At 35.4% G+C, this 17354-nt stretch overlaps 1 protein-coding gene across 1 annotated transcript; it reads left to right on the top strand.

Moving 5' to 3' along the window:
- The first annotated feature begins 938 nt into the window (after positions 1-938).
- LOC126824509 (xanthine dehydrogenase) lies at positions 939-16831 on the top strand. Its single transcript, XM_056102086.1, has 12 exons — positions 939-1048; positions 2257-2337; positions 3831-3940; positions 4419-4532; positions 5644-5805; positions 7196-7324; positions 9211-9341; positions 10151-10285; positions 11925-12048; positions 14066-14162; positions 15593-15700; positions 16693-16831. Exons 1-12 carry the CDS (start codon positions 994-996, stop codon positions 16764-16766), a joined length of 1320 nt encoding a protein of 439 aa, XP_055958061.1. The 5' UTR covers positions 939-993; the 3' UTR covers positions 16767-16831.
- The last annotated feature ends 523 nt before the right edge of the window (positions 16832-17354 follow it).

The raw sequence follows: 17354 nt of genomic DNA, 5'->3' as shown, positions 1-17354 counted from the left end.
ACATTTAATTGGAAAAATATATCTGGCTGGAAAACCAAAGATTTTGTTTTTTTCATATTTTATGTGATACCAGTCTCAGTATTTACTAAATATTAGACAAGTTTGTCATTGTGTCAAATTCTTAGTTGTGTACATTGTCAGAATTTGAAATAAGACACGTCAATAGCATTAGCTACATACTGCCCTGGCAAAATTCCCCTTATAGCACACACAGCATGGCATGTGTCTGTCTTCATTAGCCCGGGTGGGTGGAATGGCCAAATGGTTAGCGTGTGCATGTTTTATCATAAGGTCTGTCATTGAGTCAGCTGGCGTAGTTTCGATTGCCCGGTTGTATGTAACAAGGAGTAGGGTTGCCTTTCCTCCCACTGCTAAAAAACCCTACGCACAAGCGAATTATTGAAATAAAAATGACCTAGTTTGTGTTGAGTGGATGTTAAACCCCATTTCCCTCTCTCTCTCTCTCTCTCTCTCTCTCTCTCTCTCATTTGCCTGGTTGGTGCAGGAACAAATGACATTAATGGAATGACAAATGAAGCCAGGGGAAGAATGATCTAAATCACATTTTTGTCTTTTCGCAAAACAGACTTTTGGATGAGTCTGCTTGACCTGGACAGAACAACGAGTGGGTTTAATTACAACTTCAAAATGATGTTTAATATGAATCATAATTACCAGTATAACAACTGACTTCCACTTTTCAGCCAAATTAAGGTCAAAAAAAGGGTACGATGGGCATATTTATCCGGGAGGCCATTTCAGAAGGGCCTTGGTTCGATGTGACTCTGATCGTTTTTACCTGAAATTGATTGTTCAACAGAAAGCTTATACAATTTGCTATGAGATGCCGCCATTTACTGGGGTTTGTTGAAAAACTGACTTAGATCGTTTTTCTCTGGGGCTCTCCAAATGTTTTATTTGTGTCAACAGGTTGGTTTTACGGATGACGGTTTGTTAAATGGTGTTAAAGTTGACTATTACAATGATTGTGGAATGACAGCTAATGATAAGGTTCCTATTGTCAGAATGCCAGGATGGTTAGATAACGGTAAAATTATTTTATTCTAATTAAAAAAGTAGTAAAAATACATCACTCTGTTTATATTTGGGACTGGTTTCTGTAGACACATCCATTGCTGTGTTAAAATATGTTTTTAAAGTCTGAATTTTCTTTCACTGTAAACAATAGGAAATCATAGACGTCATAGTATAAATCAGAGCTTTTACTTCAAAATTTTGACATTCTGTAATTTATTTACTTCAGATAAGCAAGGAATATAATTTTTAAAATAAGGGATAAGGTGGCTATCAAGACCTGGTTATCCCAAATGTCAGTGACTAGTTTCGTTGGTATTGAATTCTTCAGACTGATTGGACTCACGTGGCGGGCATTTATATTTATACTATTCCGAAACCCTGGTGGGGTTTCCATGGTTACTAATTGGCGTTGGCCCCTTGGCGGTGTTTGCGAATTTGTTACCGGGGTCGGTAGCTCGTATACCGGGGTTGTACTAGTATGTGTCTCTCTTTTGTGGACCGATGTGAGATTGTTGTGTCTCTCTTTTGTGGACCGATGTGAGATTGTCCGTTGTATTAACTGTCCATTTAATACAACGGACAATCTCACATCGGTCCACAAAAGAGAGACACATACTAGTCACCTCCTACTTCCGATTTCCAAGGCATTTTAGTGCAAACCTTGACTATCATACAAATAAACCATCTGGTACTATTCCGTACCCATATCATATTAAACCCCTTGGGCGCCATGTTGAATCACACAGTATTTAACGTTCTAAAACCTAACTACTTTATGGAATCAACGACAAATCTAAACTTGGGCACTCCAACCATTTATATTTTTGTTTTACAATATAACTTTTAGCATATTTTCAATTTTTTAGTATTTATTAAAATATTTTTACAAATAAAATGAATTATTATGTTTTAAGGTTAAATTCTTTGAAATTTGTAATTTTATGGCATGTAAATTGAGATGGTCGTTTGACTGAGAAAAGAGCCCTAATGATAATAATAATAATAATAATATATTTTTATATATATTAAAATATACAAATAACATCTCAATGCGCTTTACAATATTGTTCGAGAAGTTGGAGTTAATTAATTAAACATTTAAAAATGGACGATAATACTCTTTAAATAAAAACACTCTATCCCCATATGTTTTGTTGGATTTTATGGTTGGCAAGTTGAGTCTGATATAACATATATTGTTGTGTTGTTTTTTTTCAGCTTATTATTGTGCTAATTGGAAGATGACACCATATTTATGTAAAACAAATAAACCACCAAATACTGCGTGCAGATCACCAGGTAATTTTAGTCAGTTTTATAAACAACAGGTTAAATATTTTGTCTACAGCAGGAGGGCTGACAGAGAACAGCATCCAGTCATTCAAATAGCACGAAAAACGTAGGCCACATTGGCATGCTCGTCAAGAACCTTTGGCAGTTTGCATTCAATAAAGAATAGGCAGAAAGCTGATCTTCCATCACGACACACTGCATTCAACTTCACAAGAATTCCAAATTCCTGAAATGATTTCATTATCTTGGATTGTGCTGTTCTGTTTTCATGTTTGGCTGTTAGTGCTGTTATCACACAATTTGAATTTGATTGACACATGTCCAGAATAACAGGACACTGTTTCACAAAGCATCCATAGGCGTGGGCTACATTTATTTTTAAGTCATATTTCCAAAAGATCGGACTTGGCTATTAGGAGAGTTTTGGGGGGCTTTCTTTCTTAATGAAAAGCAGTAATTTTATATTCCCAAACAACAACAAATAATACAAAGATAGAGAGATCAAGCAGCTTTTTTTTCTATTAATTTTCAACTGTTGTTTTCTTTATCTGATTTTTTCACGGCCACATTGATATTTGTAGGGATGACGATTACTGCAGTAAATGCAGAATTCACGTAGTCTGAATAGACTGATGATGAAATAAATATATTTGGTGGAAAAATCACACACCCAGTTGCCATTAGTTGCCAAAGCTCATAAAATGAAGTTGCGGATTTATCCCTTTTCTTAATTACTGGGTGACCATATTTACAAAACATTGAACAAAACTGTTTTTACAAAACGTCATTATTATTGGCTAAGACTTTGTGTTAGGATTTTAACCTGCGACCAATGAAAAGACTCAATTCTTATGTTATTTTGGTATAAGTTTTCATGAATAAGGCCATTGGGGAAGCCGTAACATTAAAGTTATTCTTAGTTTGTATCATATATTAAGAATCAGGTATTACAACAACATGTTCCCACATTGATATCCATGTCTCTCTACTAGGAAATGGAATGGACTGAAATATGAAATGGAATTTGCCCATATCTGAATTGGAAAATTATCATCATTAACCTGGGTATCATTTAATCTTGTGTATCTAGCACTAATTTGTACTTGTGTCCAGTTTAAAGCTAATCATTCAATACCTTGTAAAAACTTTAGCAACACAATTTATTATTCATGTCGCTATCAAATTTCAACATTTTCAATTTATTATTTCTAGAGTTATAGCCTTTACTTCCAACCTCATGGGTTTTCTCTGGGTCCTCCCGTTTCTTCCCACTGCTAAAGACCCCTACACTCCAGGGAATTATTTAAATAAAATTGAACCATGTGTTAGTCCTAAAATGACCTAACTTGTGTCAAGTGGACGTTAAACCCCATTTCTCTCTTTCTCTATATAGCCCTTACTGACTTGTGTTATCTTGTAAACAATCCAGTGACAAAAGTAATCATCTAAAATGTTTTAAATATAGATGCATGATTGTGTATGATATATTTTGAAATTAGGGTCCACAGCCGCTGTATTTATTATGGAGACTATCATGGAACATGTGGCTAAATCACTGAATAAAGATCAGCTCGATGTCCGTAAATTGAACTTGTATCAACAGGGTCAGGTAACTTATTACTTAGTGTGATTTTATTGTCCAATAGTCTGTGGAGTTGCGGGAGCGGTGGTGGCTCAGTGAGTAAGACGCTGGCTCGCTAACCAGGAGGTCTCGGATTAGCTTCCGGTCTTGGCCAAGATGGTTTCTCATGATTTTACGGGGCTATTGCCCCTTGTCTGGTGCAGGACGGAGGGCCTGGCAAGAAACCAAGGTCCTGTGTATATTTGGCGTACACATAAAAGATCCCTTGAGAAATGAGAGTAGGCTGTAGCGCCGCTGTTCAGGCAAAATTCCCTTATAGCATGCTGTATGGTGTATGCCCGCTTCATTAGCTCAGTCAGTGCAGAAAAATAGGATGTTAAGCCCAATTTCATTTCTAGTTGTAAATAACATTGGTAACCTTTATCCTCGTAATACCCCAAAAAGTACATGTTACATTTTAATCATGGGTGTTTATAAAATGAAGACTTATGATTTTATTTTGTAGAAAACTCCACCAGGAATGGTATTAAAATATTGTAATATTCGATCAATGGTTACTCAGTTAGAGACATCTGCTCAGATTGCAAGCAGAAAGCAACAAATTGCCCAGTACAACGCTGTATGTATTATTAAATGTGTCTAATATTTTAAACTGGGTTAAAAAAAATGAGGTCCACATGTGTACACATTGACATGGCAACGGGTATTTGGTGAAGATTTGGCAGAAATGCCTCTGATCGAAAATATTTTTCACATGCAACCACTGAAATGACTAAATAACTAAAGTATTGCATTGATGATAAATGAAGCCCCCAATTCCATTACATTCGGTATATATTGTTATATCGAAATATCACAGGAAAAGGGTTTTCACACTTACTTATGTTCACGAATCTCTATCCAATCATGGCGGCTTAGTGAGGTGCTGCCCGACTCAACAGTAGAAAGTTCATTACAATTTTCCAGCGTGGTTTACCCTTGTCAGTTATGTAGGAGGAAAAGCCAAGTCTCCAATAAGGTCCTGTTTACATGTTGGCAGTTGGTATGATGCACATGTTAAAGAACCCCGGGCAGTTCTAATGTGATGATGAGTTGGGGGCAACTAGCTCAGCTGGTGCAGAAAAGTAGAACATTTAAACTCATTCTAATTACAATCTCTAAAATTATATGGGGGTGGGGGAGATGGCCGAATGGTTAGCACAAGCGCTCTGTATCATAAGGTCTGTCATTGAGTCAACTGGCATGGTTTCGAATTCCCTGTTGTACATGACAAGTAGAGGGTTGCCTCCGGTTTCCTCCCACTGCTAAAGGCCCCTACGCGCAAGGGAATTATTGAAATAAAATTGAACCATATATTAGTCCTGAAATGACCTAGTTTGTGTCGAGTGGACGTTAAACCCCATTTCTCTCATTTAAACCCCGTTTCTCTCTCTCTCTAAAATTATACATATCATTATAATATGCAGATCACCTCTCTTTGGAAATCAGTAGAAAACAGCAGTCTCTAAAGTCATTGATGTATTGAATGTATTTAAGTCACAATTGAAGACAATAATTTCCAAGCAAATATATGAGCAGGTTAATGGAAGGAATACTCTTTACAATTCATAACTTAATATCATACAATAATTGGCACCCCAAACCAGTTTCTGTTTGCCGACTATTGTTGTTTCCAAAATCTTATCTCCCATAGCAGATGCTTGTTCATTGTAAACTATGTCATGTTTCAGGCCAATCGATGGAAGAAGCGTGGTATATCTCTCATGCCGTTAAAGTTTGCCTTAAATTGGAAAGGCTCACAGTATAACACATTAATTAATATTAGTAATGGAGATGGAAGTATTGCCATATTTCATGGTGGAGTCAATTTGGGACAAGGAATCAACATCAAGGTTTGAAATCTTTCTTTTAAAATTACTACAGTTGTTTGACTACTACTACCAAGGAGGAACCCTATCAACTTTTTCAAATGTGTAGTCACAAGGTTCGCACACTCCTTGAAACTCCTTAAAAATCCTGGAAAAATGAAAATGTGATTTCCAGGACTGGAAAATCTTGGAAAAACAAGAAAACACTTTGAAACTCCTGGAAAATTAACATGTGTGGTTTCGCTATATACTTTAAGATATAAAACTGAATATAGTCATCAATGTTTCTTCAAAAATTCACAAGTTCGTCGCCATAAATGTTCAAGCATAAAAAAATACTTTCTGTTGTAGAATTCTATACAGTGACTCCTGGAAAACTCCTGGAATTTTAAAGGACAATATTGGTGCCAGTCATTATCACATATGTGATAGAGCTGGTTAAACACATTCCAAATATAATTTTATCTCAGAGATCATTGCTACGATAGCCGAGTAATACAGGTTTCCTGAATCGGAAGTGACGAACGCCAAAGGAAAAATAACGTGAGTCACCTCTCTATATAACTGACTGATGTGGTGAATGATAACGGGTATACGGGCGAATTTCTGCTCACTAATAATTCCTTCGAAGACCAAAAGTTGTTGTGTGAGACTGTGAGAGGATATCTGACAATTCATAAAAAGAATTGACTGTCACTAGATAAGAAAAACAGAAAAAGTCTGTGCATTACCATGTTTTTAGAAGGCATAGAATGAATATAAACAAGGGAATGTACGGACTATTTCTATTTTTCTCGTGTTCTCTTATCTAATGACATTCAATTACTTTATTGAATTGTCAGGTATCCTTTTACAGTCCCATATAACAACTTTTGGTCTCCGAAGGAATTATTAGTGAGCAGAAATTCGCCCGTATATCCGTTATCATTCACCACATCAGTCAGTTATATAGAGAGGTGACTCGTGTTTTCCTTTGGCATTCGTCACTTCCGATTAAGAAAAACTGTATTACTCAGCTACCGTAGCAATGATCTCTGAGATAAAATTATATTTGGAATGTGTTTAACCAGCTCTATCACATATGTGATAATGACTGGCACCAATATTGTCCTTTAAGTGTTCTGAGTTGTGCACACCCTGTTTGAGGAGTAAAATATGTAGTTATACAGGAAGCTCAGATAAGTTCTTGAATGGTCTACCAGCTGTTCAGTGTCAAGGTTTTGATCACACACAAGGAGTATCGTCGCCTGTCCAACCTCGTGGGTTTTCTCTGGGTACTCCAGTTTCCTCCCACTGCTAAAGCCCCCCACGCGCAAGCGAATTATTGAAATAAAATTGAACCAAATGTTAGTCCCGATATGTGCATTACTGTTGGGTGTTCTGATGTAATAAGACTATAATTTTATCATTACAGGTGGCCCAGACATGTGCATACGAGTTGGGTGTTCCAATGGATATCATAAGCGTAAAGAAGGCATCTACTATGACTAACTGTAATTCTCATACAACTGCTGGTAGCGTTACAAGTGAACTTTGTTGTCTGGTAAGAAGATTTGTTCTCTGCATGATAGGTTACTCTTGGTGAGATTTGATTTGGTACACCAAGGGTGGAAAGTATGCATACCTGTCTCTATCATAATCATTATTTATGTAAACCTTGACACTAATACCTAAACTTAAGCACATCTATTGCAACTGTTTTAGAGCATATATGTCGCAGCTGTTTTATAGCACATCTATCGTGACTGTTTTATAGCACATCTATCGCAACTTTTTTTTATAACACATAAATCTAACTGTTTTATAGCACATCTATCCGAACTGTTTTATAGCACATCTATGGCCACATCATGCTTTTTCTTTGATGATTAAGGATTAAAAGTCCATATAGTTTATATATTCTTCAAAAAAAAGTAGGGGATATTCAGGAACAATACAAAACTGCGGAAATGCACTGCTGTTTTTATTAGAGGTAACCAGTGTATGGCGCTATTGCATGTTGCATGTGCAACTCAGTGGTTCTGTACATATTGGGGCGATAAGTGTAGTACTATCCAACTACACATCTTAGTTTTTGGCCTGTTGTATCTTCCTTCTTTTGGACTTCACCATTGTGTTTTCTCACGATACCGACTCAAATAGGTAACAGGAACAACAATAGTGTTTTTGCTAAACATTTTATGTCACAACAGTTACACAGTAGTCTACATTACAATATTTAGAATTAACATCTCTTTCTCTCCAACCCCAGTCCTGTAAAAATCTAGCCAGCATGGCTAGACCCAGGAAAACACTACCGCATGAAATAGTCGTCTAAAGAATCCACATGATCTCTCCCCAATTATTCTAGTCCCGCTCCTTTATATCCTTATATAGGTGCATATTCTTTTGTCTCTGTTTATTCTTTTTGTCTCTGTTATATAAGTAAACAACTGATAACAGCTAAATTCCAAATATGGAATGAACATTCACCCCAAACCTGTATATCGACAGGGATTGTTACCTTATTTGGTCAACAAATATGATATATGTTTTATAACAAAGAAACATGTAAATGACCAACATGCTTATTAATCTATAGCTCAGTTAATGTATCAAAATAACCGGCATATACTTTCTATATTTGTGGTTATGATATTTGAATCAATAATATGAAAGATAACGCTATTGTTCTAGCCATCATATTTCTACATTCTTGTCTTTAGACCCCATGTCTTGTTATTGTCACACTATTCATAAACATTTTTAATTTGCGTTTCAGAATTAACTTATACCATAGCTAATATTTTGCCAATGGAGAATAATTGATCAAAACTCTAATATTATTTTACATAGATGTTTCAAAGCACAAATTCTTTCCCTCCATATTACTACATAAGTTCTTCACCTGTGAACATACTCTCAAAGCATGTCAAGTGTCCATGACTATTTATCATATCACAACGTGCATAGATATTTGCATTTCAATGTACCCTACTTTTTTTGAAGAGTATACTATAGTCATTTAAAAGATAATGACCATTGAATATATCGGGTCATAAAAATCTTTCCTGAGATTGTACTTTATGTATGGTTTAATGGTCGAGAGCAAGACATTAAGTAATATACTGAAACAACACAAGTGACAATAGTTACGAGTTGTTGTTTATATATATTACGCAATTTCTTAAGCTTGAGACCATTAAAATACAGACACTTGCACGTGCTTTGCAATGAAATACGTCACACAGGTCCAAAATTTTAACTAGTATAAATAATGTACGATTGTCACATTGCCCGTACCATTATTTAAAATAATGATACACCAACATCAAAGGATGATGTCACATCTATATTTTAAATGATAATAAACTATTAAAATGAAAAGCATCATTTGTTTTTGTTTTTTTGTGGAGGTTTTTAAAAGACACTATAATTATTTATCTACAGAGTGTTATAGAATGCTGTAAAATGTTGAAGGAAAGAATGGCGCCAGTTAAAGCTAAGATGGTAAATCCATCATGGAAGGATTTAGTTGTTCAATGTTACAATCAAGGTGTTGATATTACAGCTAGATATGTGTAAGTTTCATCACCAGTAAAGTTTTAATACATTTTGATTTTATTAAAGAAGGATTATGTTAGAGCTAAGTCTGCCTATTACAGGTTTATGTTTTGGCTTCAAATCTAATATGAGAGAGACACAGAGAGAAATGGGGTTTAACATCCACTCGGCACAAACTACGTCATTTTGAGACTAACATGTGGTTCAATTTCTTTTCATTATTCGCTTGCCCGTTGGGGTCTTTAGCAGTGGGAGGAAACTGTAGTACCCAGAGAAAACCCACGAGGTTGGACAGGCGACCCTACTCCTTGTCAAGTACAAGCAGAGAATCGAAACCACGCCACTAGACTCAATGACAAACCTTATGATGCAACGCACTATATGCATTATTTGAATTAGTTACAAAGAAGCTTATTAAGTTCCAAACATTTCTGTCAAGTGTTATGGCCCTTGTTTTACTTTAAAGGACATTGTGAACGCTATAACGCTATAACCCAATCTATGAAATTTATATGCAGTATTCAAATTGATGACAAGAAGAAGCCTTTTGAATTTCAACAATTTCAATTGAGTTATGGCCCTTATTTCACTTTGTAGAACCTTATAAATACTCAAAGGCTGAATCATCACGTAATCTGTATGAAATTTATATGCATTATTTAAATTATTAAAATAGAAAAGCCCATCGAAATTCAACAATTAAAGCCCTTGTTTAACTTCAAATGTAAAACCTTGTGAACACTGTAACGACAAAAGTTATCATTCGATCTGATTGACTCAATTCCAGTACGTTATGTGACTGACAAGCTGTGATTTGTTATTTTAGAACAGAGCCTACGAATGTCAGCACCTATACTCGTTATAATCAATATGGTGTGTGTTGTTCGGAAGTGGAACTTGATGTTCTGACTGGAGAACATCAAATACTGAGAGTAGACCTTTTGTATGATGCTGGTAAAAGGTAATACAATTTAACAACTTCATATAATTGCTCATTTGGTGGGGTGGTATATATGGTGCTTTCTAGAGTATGTCCTAGCGTGTCTAGCTTATGCAGAAATTTACTGTGACACAATCACTCACCAATTCATCAAAAAACTATGTGAATTCATGTCTAAAATGGCCCTAAAACTAAAAAAATGAAATGAAAATGAAAAAAAATGGAGTTTAATGTCCCACTGTTCTGCTTCTACTGGGCTAATGAAGATGGGTATACTCTTATATCGAATTTCAACTGCCAAGGGATCTTTTACGTGCACGCAACCTTGGTTTTTCGTCCCATTCTAATAACTAGATAGCTGTCCTTGTCAGGACCTCCAGAAAATGCTGATAAACTTTCTCGACCAATGCAGGGATTGAACTTGCATCGCGAGCCACCATTTTACTCACTTATCCACTGTGGCTTCCCTCAAACTAAAAGAAAGGTTCCCCAAACTAACTGAGAACATTATCTTCGTTAACTTAAGGGCCCCTGATTCTACCATACTCACATACATCTTCTCTATCCATGACTTTTGTTCAGAGGTTCAATATTATTGTATATCTTGTATATATAGTAAAATACATGTACTAGTGCTCAGTAAATATGGAATCTGGGAGCCTTTTGTCTTGTTATCAGAAATATTTTAATTCATTTAATGAAATCCGCTGATAAAAAAAAAAACAAAAAAAAAACGATAGAGGAAAATGTATTGTTTTGAAACAATCACAATCAATGTATAGAAATCTGACAACTAACAAATACTAGTATATGGACTAGGAACCAAGCATGATGTCATCTCAGCCATCTTGCAATTGGCTGGCAATCGATGCACAATTGTCCAAGGAACAAGCATGCCCAGTTGCATAACGATCGTATGTGAATTTACAGAGTCATGGGGTTTTATCGAAGAGCATTGCCACCAATAAGAATGACAATAACAACAACAGCATGAGTATAGCGCTAGGGGACCAAATGATCAAAATGTCTCGGGACCAATCGGTAAATTTACACGCTGTAAAACTATTTGCAAAGTTATGTGTTATCAAAAATGACTGATAGTGAAAATTTTCCAGTAGAAGCCCTGGTTTGCCATCCAGTTGTTAGTGATGTTCAACAATCTGTATCCACCAACAGTTTGTGTTCATCAAGAACTTGTGCAATCATACTTCTATTGATCCAACAAACTGTGTCTGCTTGTGATAAAATCCAACTTCCTGTGACAGCCAACAATCTGTTTGTATCTAGATTGTCAAGTCTGCTGCTAATGGACATATAAGGGGGCCGGACAAGCTGAAAAATGTGATACTGGAAGTGTTAAATCTGAAATTGTGATACTGAAAGTTTTAACTCTGAAATTGTGATACTGAAAGTTTTAACACTGAAAGTTTTAACTCTGAAATTGTGATACTGAAAGTTTTAACTCTGAAATTATGATACTGAAAGTTTGACCTCTGAAATTGTGATACTGAAAGTTTGAACTCTGAAATTATGATACTAAAAGTTTGAACTCTGAAATTGTGATACTGAAAGCTTTAACTCTGAAATTGTGATACTTTAACTCTAAAATTGTGGTATTGTGATACTTTAACTTTAAAATTGTGGTATTAATATTTTTTAGTTTGAATCCAGATATTGATATTGGACAAGCAGAGGGAGGATTTGTTATGGGTTTGGGTCACTTTTTAACAGAGAGAGTCATCTATGATTCTACTACTGGTGAAAACCTCACATCAAATACATGGGTATTTTATATTCATTTTCTTTCTCACTGGTATTTTATTTTATAACCGAATGTATGGTATATGGTAATTCCTATTCATCTCACAACCAACAGCGCCATAAAATGTTCTTCAGTATTAGCGCACTTTATAAATAACGATATTAATATCATCCCTTTATTTTACATTGTTTGATGAAGGTGCAAATAGGAAAGACGTCTTTGTTAACAATCTTTGTTAGATTGTTTGAGAATAAACTATTCATGGGGTGTACTGGTACCCCATAAAGATATGTTCATCTATTCTAGTTAGCCTATATTGCCTGGCTTCCCTTGTCAGCAGTGCAGGGTCGAACGGAAAGGGGTGGAAAAAAAATGTCAAGTTGTTGTTCAGGCAAATAGTACACTAAACATACATTATGCAAGCGCTAAATCTGCCGATTGCAGGTCTTTCTTTAGAACTGAAATGTTATCTAAATTATTAATTAGACATTAATTAAACATAGCTAAATCTGTCCATTGCAGGTCTTTCTTTAGGCCTGCAATATTATCTAAATTATTAATTAGACATTAATTAACCTATCCTAGACCATAATCAACTCTAGATGGCATCGCTAGCCTACGATCTTAAGTGGATTGTGAGCGGATTTACTGCATAACTGCATAAACGATTAAATGGATAATCGAGACTATACTGTTTATCGTACTGACTTAAGTAATACCGAGGCTAGGCAGAAATGTCATTCGCTTAGTTCTAGGTTCATAGTGGATCAATTTGAATGAAATTTTCAGCAAATTGCCTTTACATTATCTAGTTTTTAACTATTATAGTGAGAACTGCCAACTCGTTATCAAATCTCCCATAATGTATCTTTAACTTATCCAGACCATAATCAACTCTCGATGGCATCGCTAGCCTGTGATGTTTATTGGATTAGGTTCCAATTTCCTGTTCGACTTCCATTAATAATTTAATCATAAAATGGATAATCAAGACTATGTTTTTTATCAAAATTTTGACTGAAATTTTCAGCAAATTCCCTTTACATTATCTAATTTTTAACTATTATAGTGAGAACTGCCAGCTCTTTATCTAATCTCCCATAATGTATATTTAACCTGGTTGGTATAGAAAAGTTAAAATATTTTGGTATACACAGAAAGAAAAGATTTTTACCAAAAATGGAAAAATCTTTTACTAATGTTACTTTTCTTGTGAGTTCCTTAGAAGATGAGGAAATACAAATCAGGAAATATTTGTCTTGTTGAGTATTTGCCCCAAAGAATCTCTGTATATGTGTCACTTTTCACTATTTCACTGTATTTTCTGGACATGTCTTAAGCGATTTTCCAAATGTCCAACCAGGAATATGCCCAATGACATCAAGATACTGTGAATAGTATTCAAAATTCCAAAACTATTTGACTGTACTGAGTGTATAACTAGTACTTATCTCGATTATCCTTGATAATAGGCTCAATTGATTAGGTAATTAACAATCATCGGCTCCCAGAGAGAAGTTTACTGTTTGTTTCTCTCTGGGGAATTGTGTCGGCGATTTTGAATGTCACGTGATGCATCCTTCCGGCAGTTGCTTCACAAAGATCTAAAATGGCTGCTCAAACTCGCGTTTCTTCAGAAATTTCACATATTTTCTGCTCACGGCTGGATCATTCACATTGCACGATAAAAATAGTTTCCGGGTATATCATCAAATTGGCTGTTTCTGAATGAACTTTTGATGTCAAAATGTGGAAAATGTTCCAAGAATCATTAATATGTAACTCATGTGACTAAACCGATACCTGATTGTCGAGAAATCGGCAGCATTTCATTCAAACAAATCCAGCTAATCAGGCGCCACTGGAGGAGGAGCTTAGGAACCGAATTCTGACTGGAACATGGCCGGCATGATTTCCCAGAGATAAACGATCTGTAAACTTCTAACTGGGTAATTAAGTGATCAACCTATTGATTGTGTTATACAGTCTGAATGAGCATCACTGGTTCTGAGCGTTACCCTGATTCTTTTATATTACAGGAATATCACCCACCAATGCCAAAGGACATACCAATTGATTTTAGAGTTGAGTTTTTGAACAATTCTGACAACGTTAATGGAGTTCTAGGATCAAAGTGTAAGTCTTATACAGGATAATCCTGTATTTGTTAATTCCCCTCCTTAACCCTTTAGCACTGTGTGTCCATATAAATATTAAATTGCTCAGTTCTCTGAAACAAATTAGAAAAAGGGTGATATAGTTCATACCGATACATCCCTTTAGACCATCTCAACCACCTGAATTATGTTAATAACTCTCTGTGTCTAAGTGGAGGGGGCACAGCTATTCATGTGAGATGTGCTGTTCGGAGTGGTCTAAGGGGTGCTAGTGTCTGGCTTCCATTCACATATGCATCGGGGGAAGGGGCGGGACTGAATGGTTAATGTGTGCGCGTTGGATCATAAGGTCTGTCATTGAATCAAGTACATGACAAGGAGTAGGGTCGTCTGTCCAACCTTGTGGGTTTTCTTTGGGTCCTCCGGTTTCCTCCCACTGCTAAAGACCCCTATACGCGCAATCGAATTAATGAAATAAAATTGAACCAAATGTTAGTCCTGAAATGATCTAGTTTGTGTCAAGTGGACGTTAAACACCATGTGAAAGTAATGTTCTGAATGTATAAACCTGAGAATGCTTTGTGAACTCCGGGCAAGATCCTGTGGTCACATTGGCATGCTCGTAAAGAAGCCTTGGAGTTGACAAACCATTCTCAGACTTGAGTTAAGAATTTACTCAACTTTCAGTCACTGTTTATGAGAAATGTCTTTGATCCAGAAACACAAAATTTAGCACAGAGTTTCTTATTGATGTATTTGATACATTAAAACAACAAAAGTTTTATGAAGGGCTATATTTTAGTTAAAATAAGACAAACAATTTTGAATCAATTCTTAACCTAAAGTAGCTAAGTCTCTAACTCAATATCATCCAAAGTCTTCGACATTGAAAACAAGAATTATTTGTCAATTTAAATCAACATTTATGTTGTGATTTTACCGGGAAATATTAAAAACAAAATAAACATTTTACCATTGGTACATGAATCGTGTACCATAATGCGTTTCAGCGCCGTTTGTAACAAGTGGCTTAAAGAACGAAGCTAGACATAATCCACGAGTCATGGCAAACGGTGATGCCATATTTTTTATCTGGAGAGCATGCGCAATAAATAAATACTATCGATATAGAATGGAATAACCAGACGCTAGAGATTGACATTCGATTGAGACTTCCGGCGTATTTCGCTGAACGTAACTGATTTAAAATTGAAGTAAAAACGGAAACAGTTGAATGTAAATCAGTTAAAATACTTTCATATTACATTATTACATGCATTGCGACGCCTTTGTGTCAATTTCTAGGTCCCAATTATTACCGATTTAGCTCCTTTAAGTCTGAGAATGCTTTGTGAACTCGAGGCCTGGATCTATAATTGAAGGAATGATGATCAGTAGGCCTCATATATGTTAATTTATAAAACAATGTCATTTTTTTTTATTAAACAGCGTTAGGGGAGGCAACTGTTCCTATGTCCATTTCTGCTTTCTTGGCAGTAAAACATGCTATTGAAGCTGCAAGAAAAGAAATATCCAAGGATATATACTTCACTTTATGTGAGTTGAACACTTTTTATATTTGATTAATTAATAGACAATCGATCTTGCTTCAGATGTTATCATTGTGAAACTGATACTGTTCAATTATTAACCTAGGGCCTAATGTTTAGTATAAGGCAATCTCGATCAACATATACATAACAAGGATGGGGGTCACCTGTCAAACCTTATGGGTACATCAGTAACCCCCTTATCCCGTATTAAGTGGATGTGGAACCACATTCACCTCTATCTTTACAGGAGCCACAGTGGCTAAGTGAGTGAGATGCTGGCTCGCTACCTTGGAGATCGTGGGTTTGATCCCTAGTGTTGACCCAAAAAGTTCTTCAGGATTTTCTGGCATGATTTCCTCTTGTCAGTGGTGCAGGACGTGGGAGGGGGGGGCTGACAAGGACAGCTGTCTAGTCGTTTGGATGGGATAAAAAAAAAAACCAAGGTCCTGTGTATACATTGGCATGCACATTAAAGATCCCATGGCAGTTGAAATATGATATAAGAGTAGACCATATCGCTGCTGTCGGGCAAAATTTCCCTCATAGCACAGTGTATGGCATATGCCCCTCGGAGCATTTCATTTTTATCTGTCAGTTGTTATTGTCATCCCATCCAAACAGCAAGGAACACTTTCATTTTTGGTTTCATTAATTAAGGTGCTTGTGCGCTAACCAGGAGGACCTGGTTTATACCCGAGACAGTTCTATGTAGACATTCGTATACACATAAAAGAATTTGATGAAGAGTATGTGGGATCATGGTTGTCTGTGTCAGATGTCCCTAGTTAACCCCGTTGGTACAGAAAAGTATGATGTTAAACCCGATTTCATTTGTCAACTCCATATAGCTATCCCTGTCAACTCTATATAGCTATCCCTGTCAATATTTGATACTGATATACAATGTATATTTAACTATTGAATATTGTAAGTCAGCTGATATTATTATTATCATATTTCATATTTACTTACACAAACTGTTTCATTTATTTATAGATGGACCTGCTACAGTGGATACAGTTCAACTAAACTGTCTGACAGATATCACAAACTTAACCTACGGAAATTAATCTAAGTAAAAAAAAAACAGAAAAACTATTAGATCAATACTGTACAATTTACCTATGTAAATTAATTTTGAAAACGGCTCCTTTTTTAAAATCAAAATTTTGTATTTATTAGCATAGCTGGTTAATATTTTTTTAATTTTTTATAAACAATATTTTATTCTCAGAAAAGGATTGAGGATCAGGCTAGGCCTATATCACCTCTCTCCAACAATATGATATTGATGAAAACAATGTGAAACTTATCTCACCTACATATTGTATTGTATAATATTCTAGCTATTGATAATTATATATTTATCAAATTTAATTACTGATAAAACGTGGTTGTTGAAAGTCCATGTGTCCGACTGTGACACAGCAGTTTAGATATTTATATGTATATTCTAGATCAAGACAAGAATAATATTTTATAAGTCAAATAATTTCTTCTACAAATGTGCAATATAGATTTATAGATTATGAGTCAAAAAATGGACAGTATCAATTAATATTTTATAAATCAAATAAAATCTTCTACCAATGTGCAATATAGATTAATATTTTATAAGTCAACTAATTTATTCTACAGATGTGCAATATAGATTTATC

Source organism: Patella vulgata, chromosome 6, assembly GCF_932274485.2.
Source record: "Patella vulgata chromosome 6, xgPatVulg1.2, whole genome shotgun sequence".
Taxonomy (NCBI): Eukaryota; Metazoa; Mollusca; class Gastropoda; family Patellidae; genus Patella; species Patella vulgata.
This window is presented reverse-complemented; position numbering and strand designations above follow the sequence as displayed.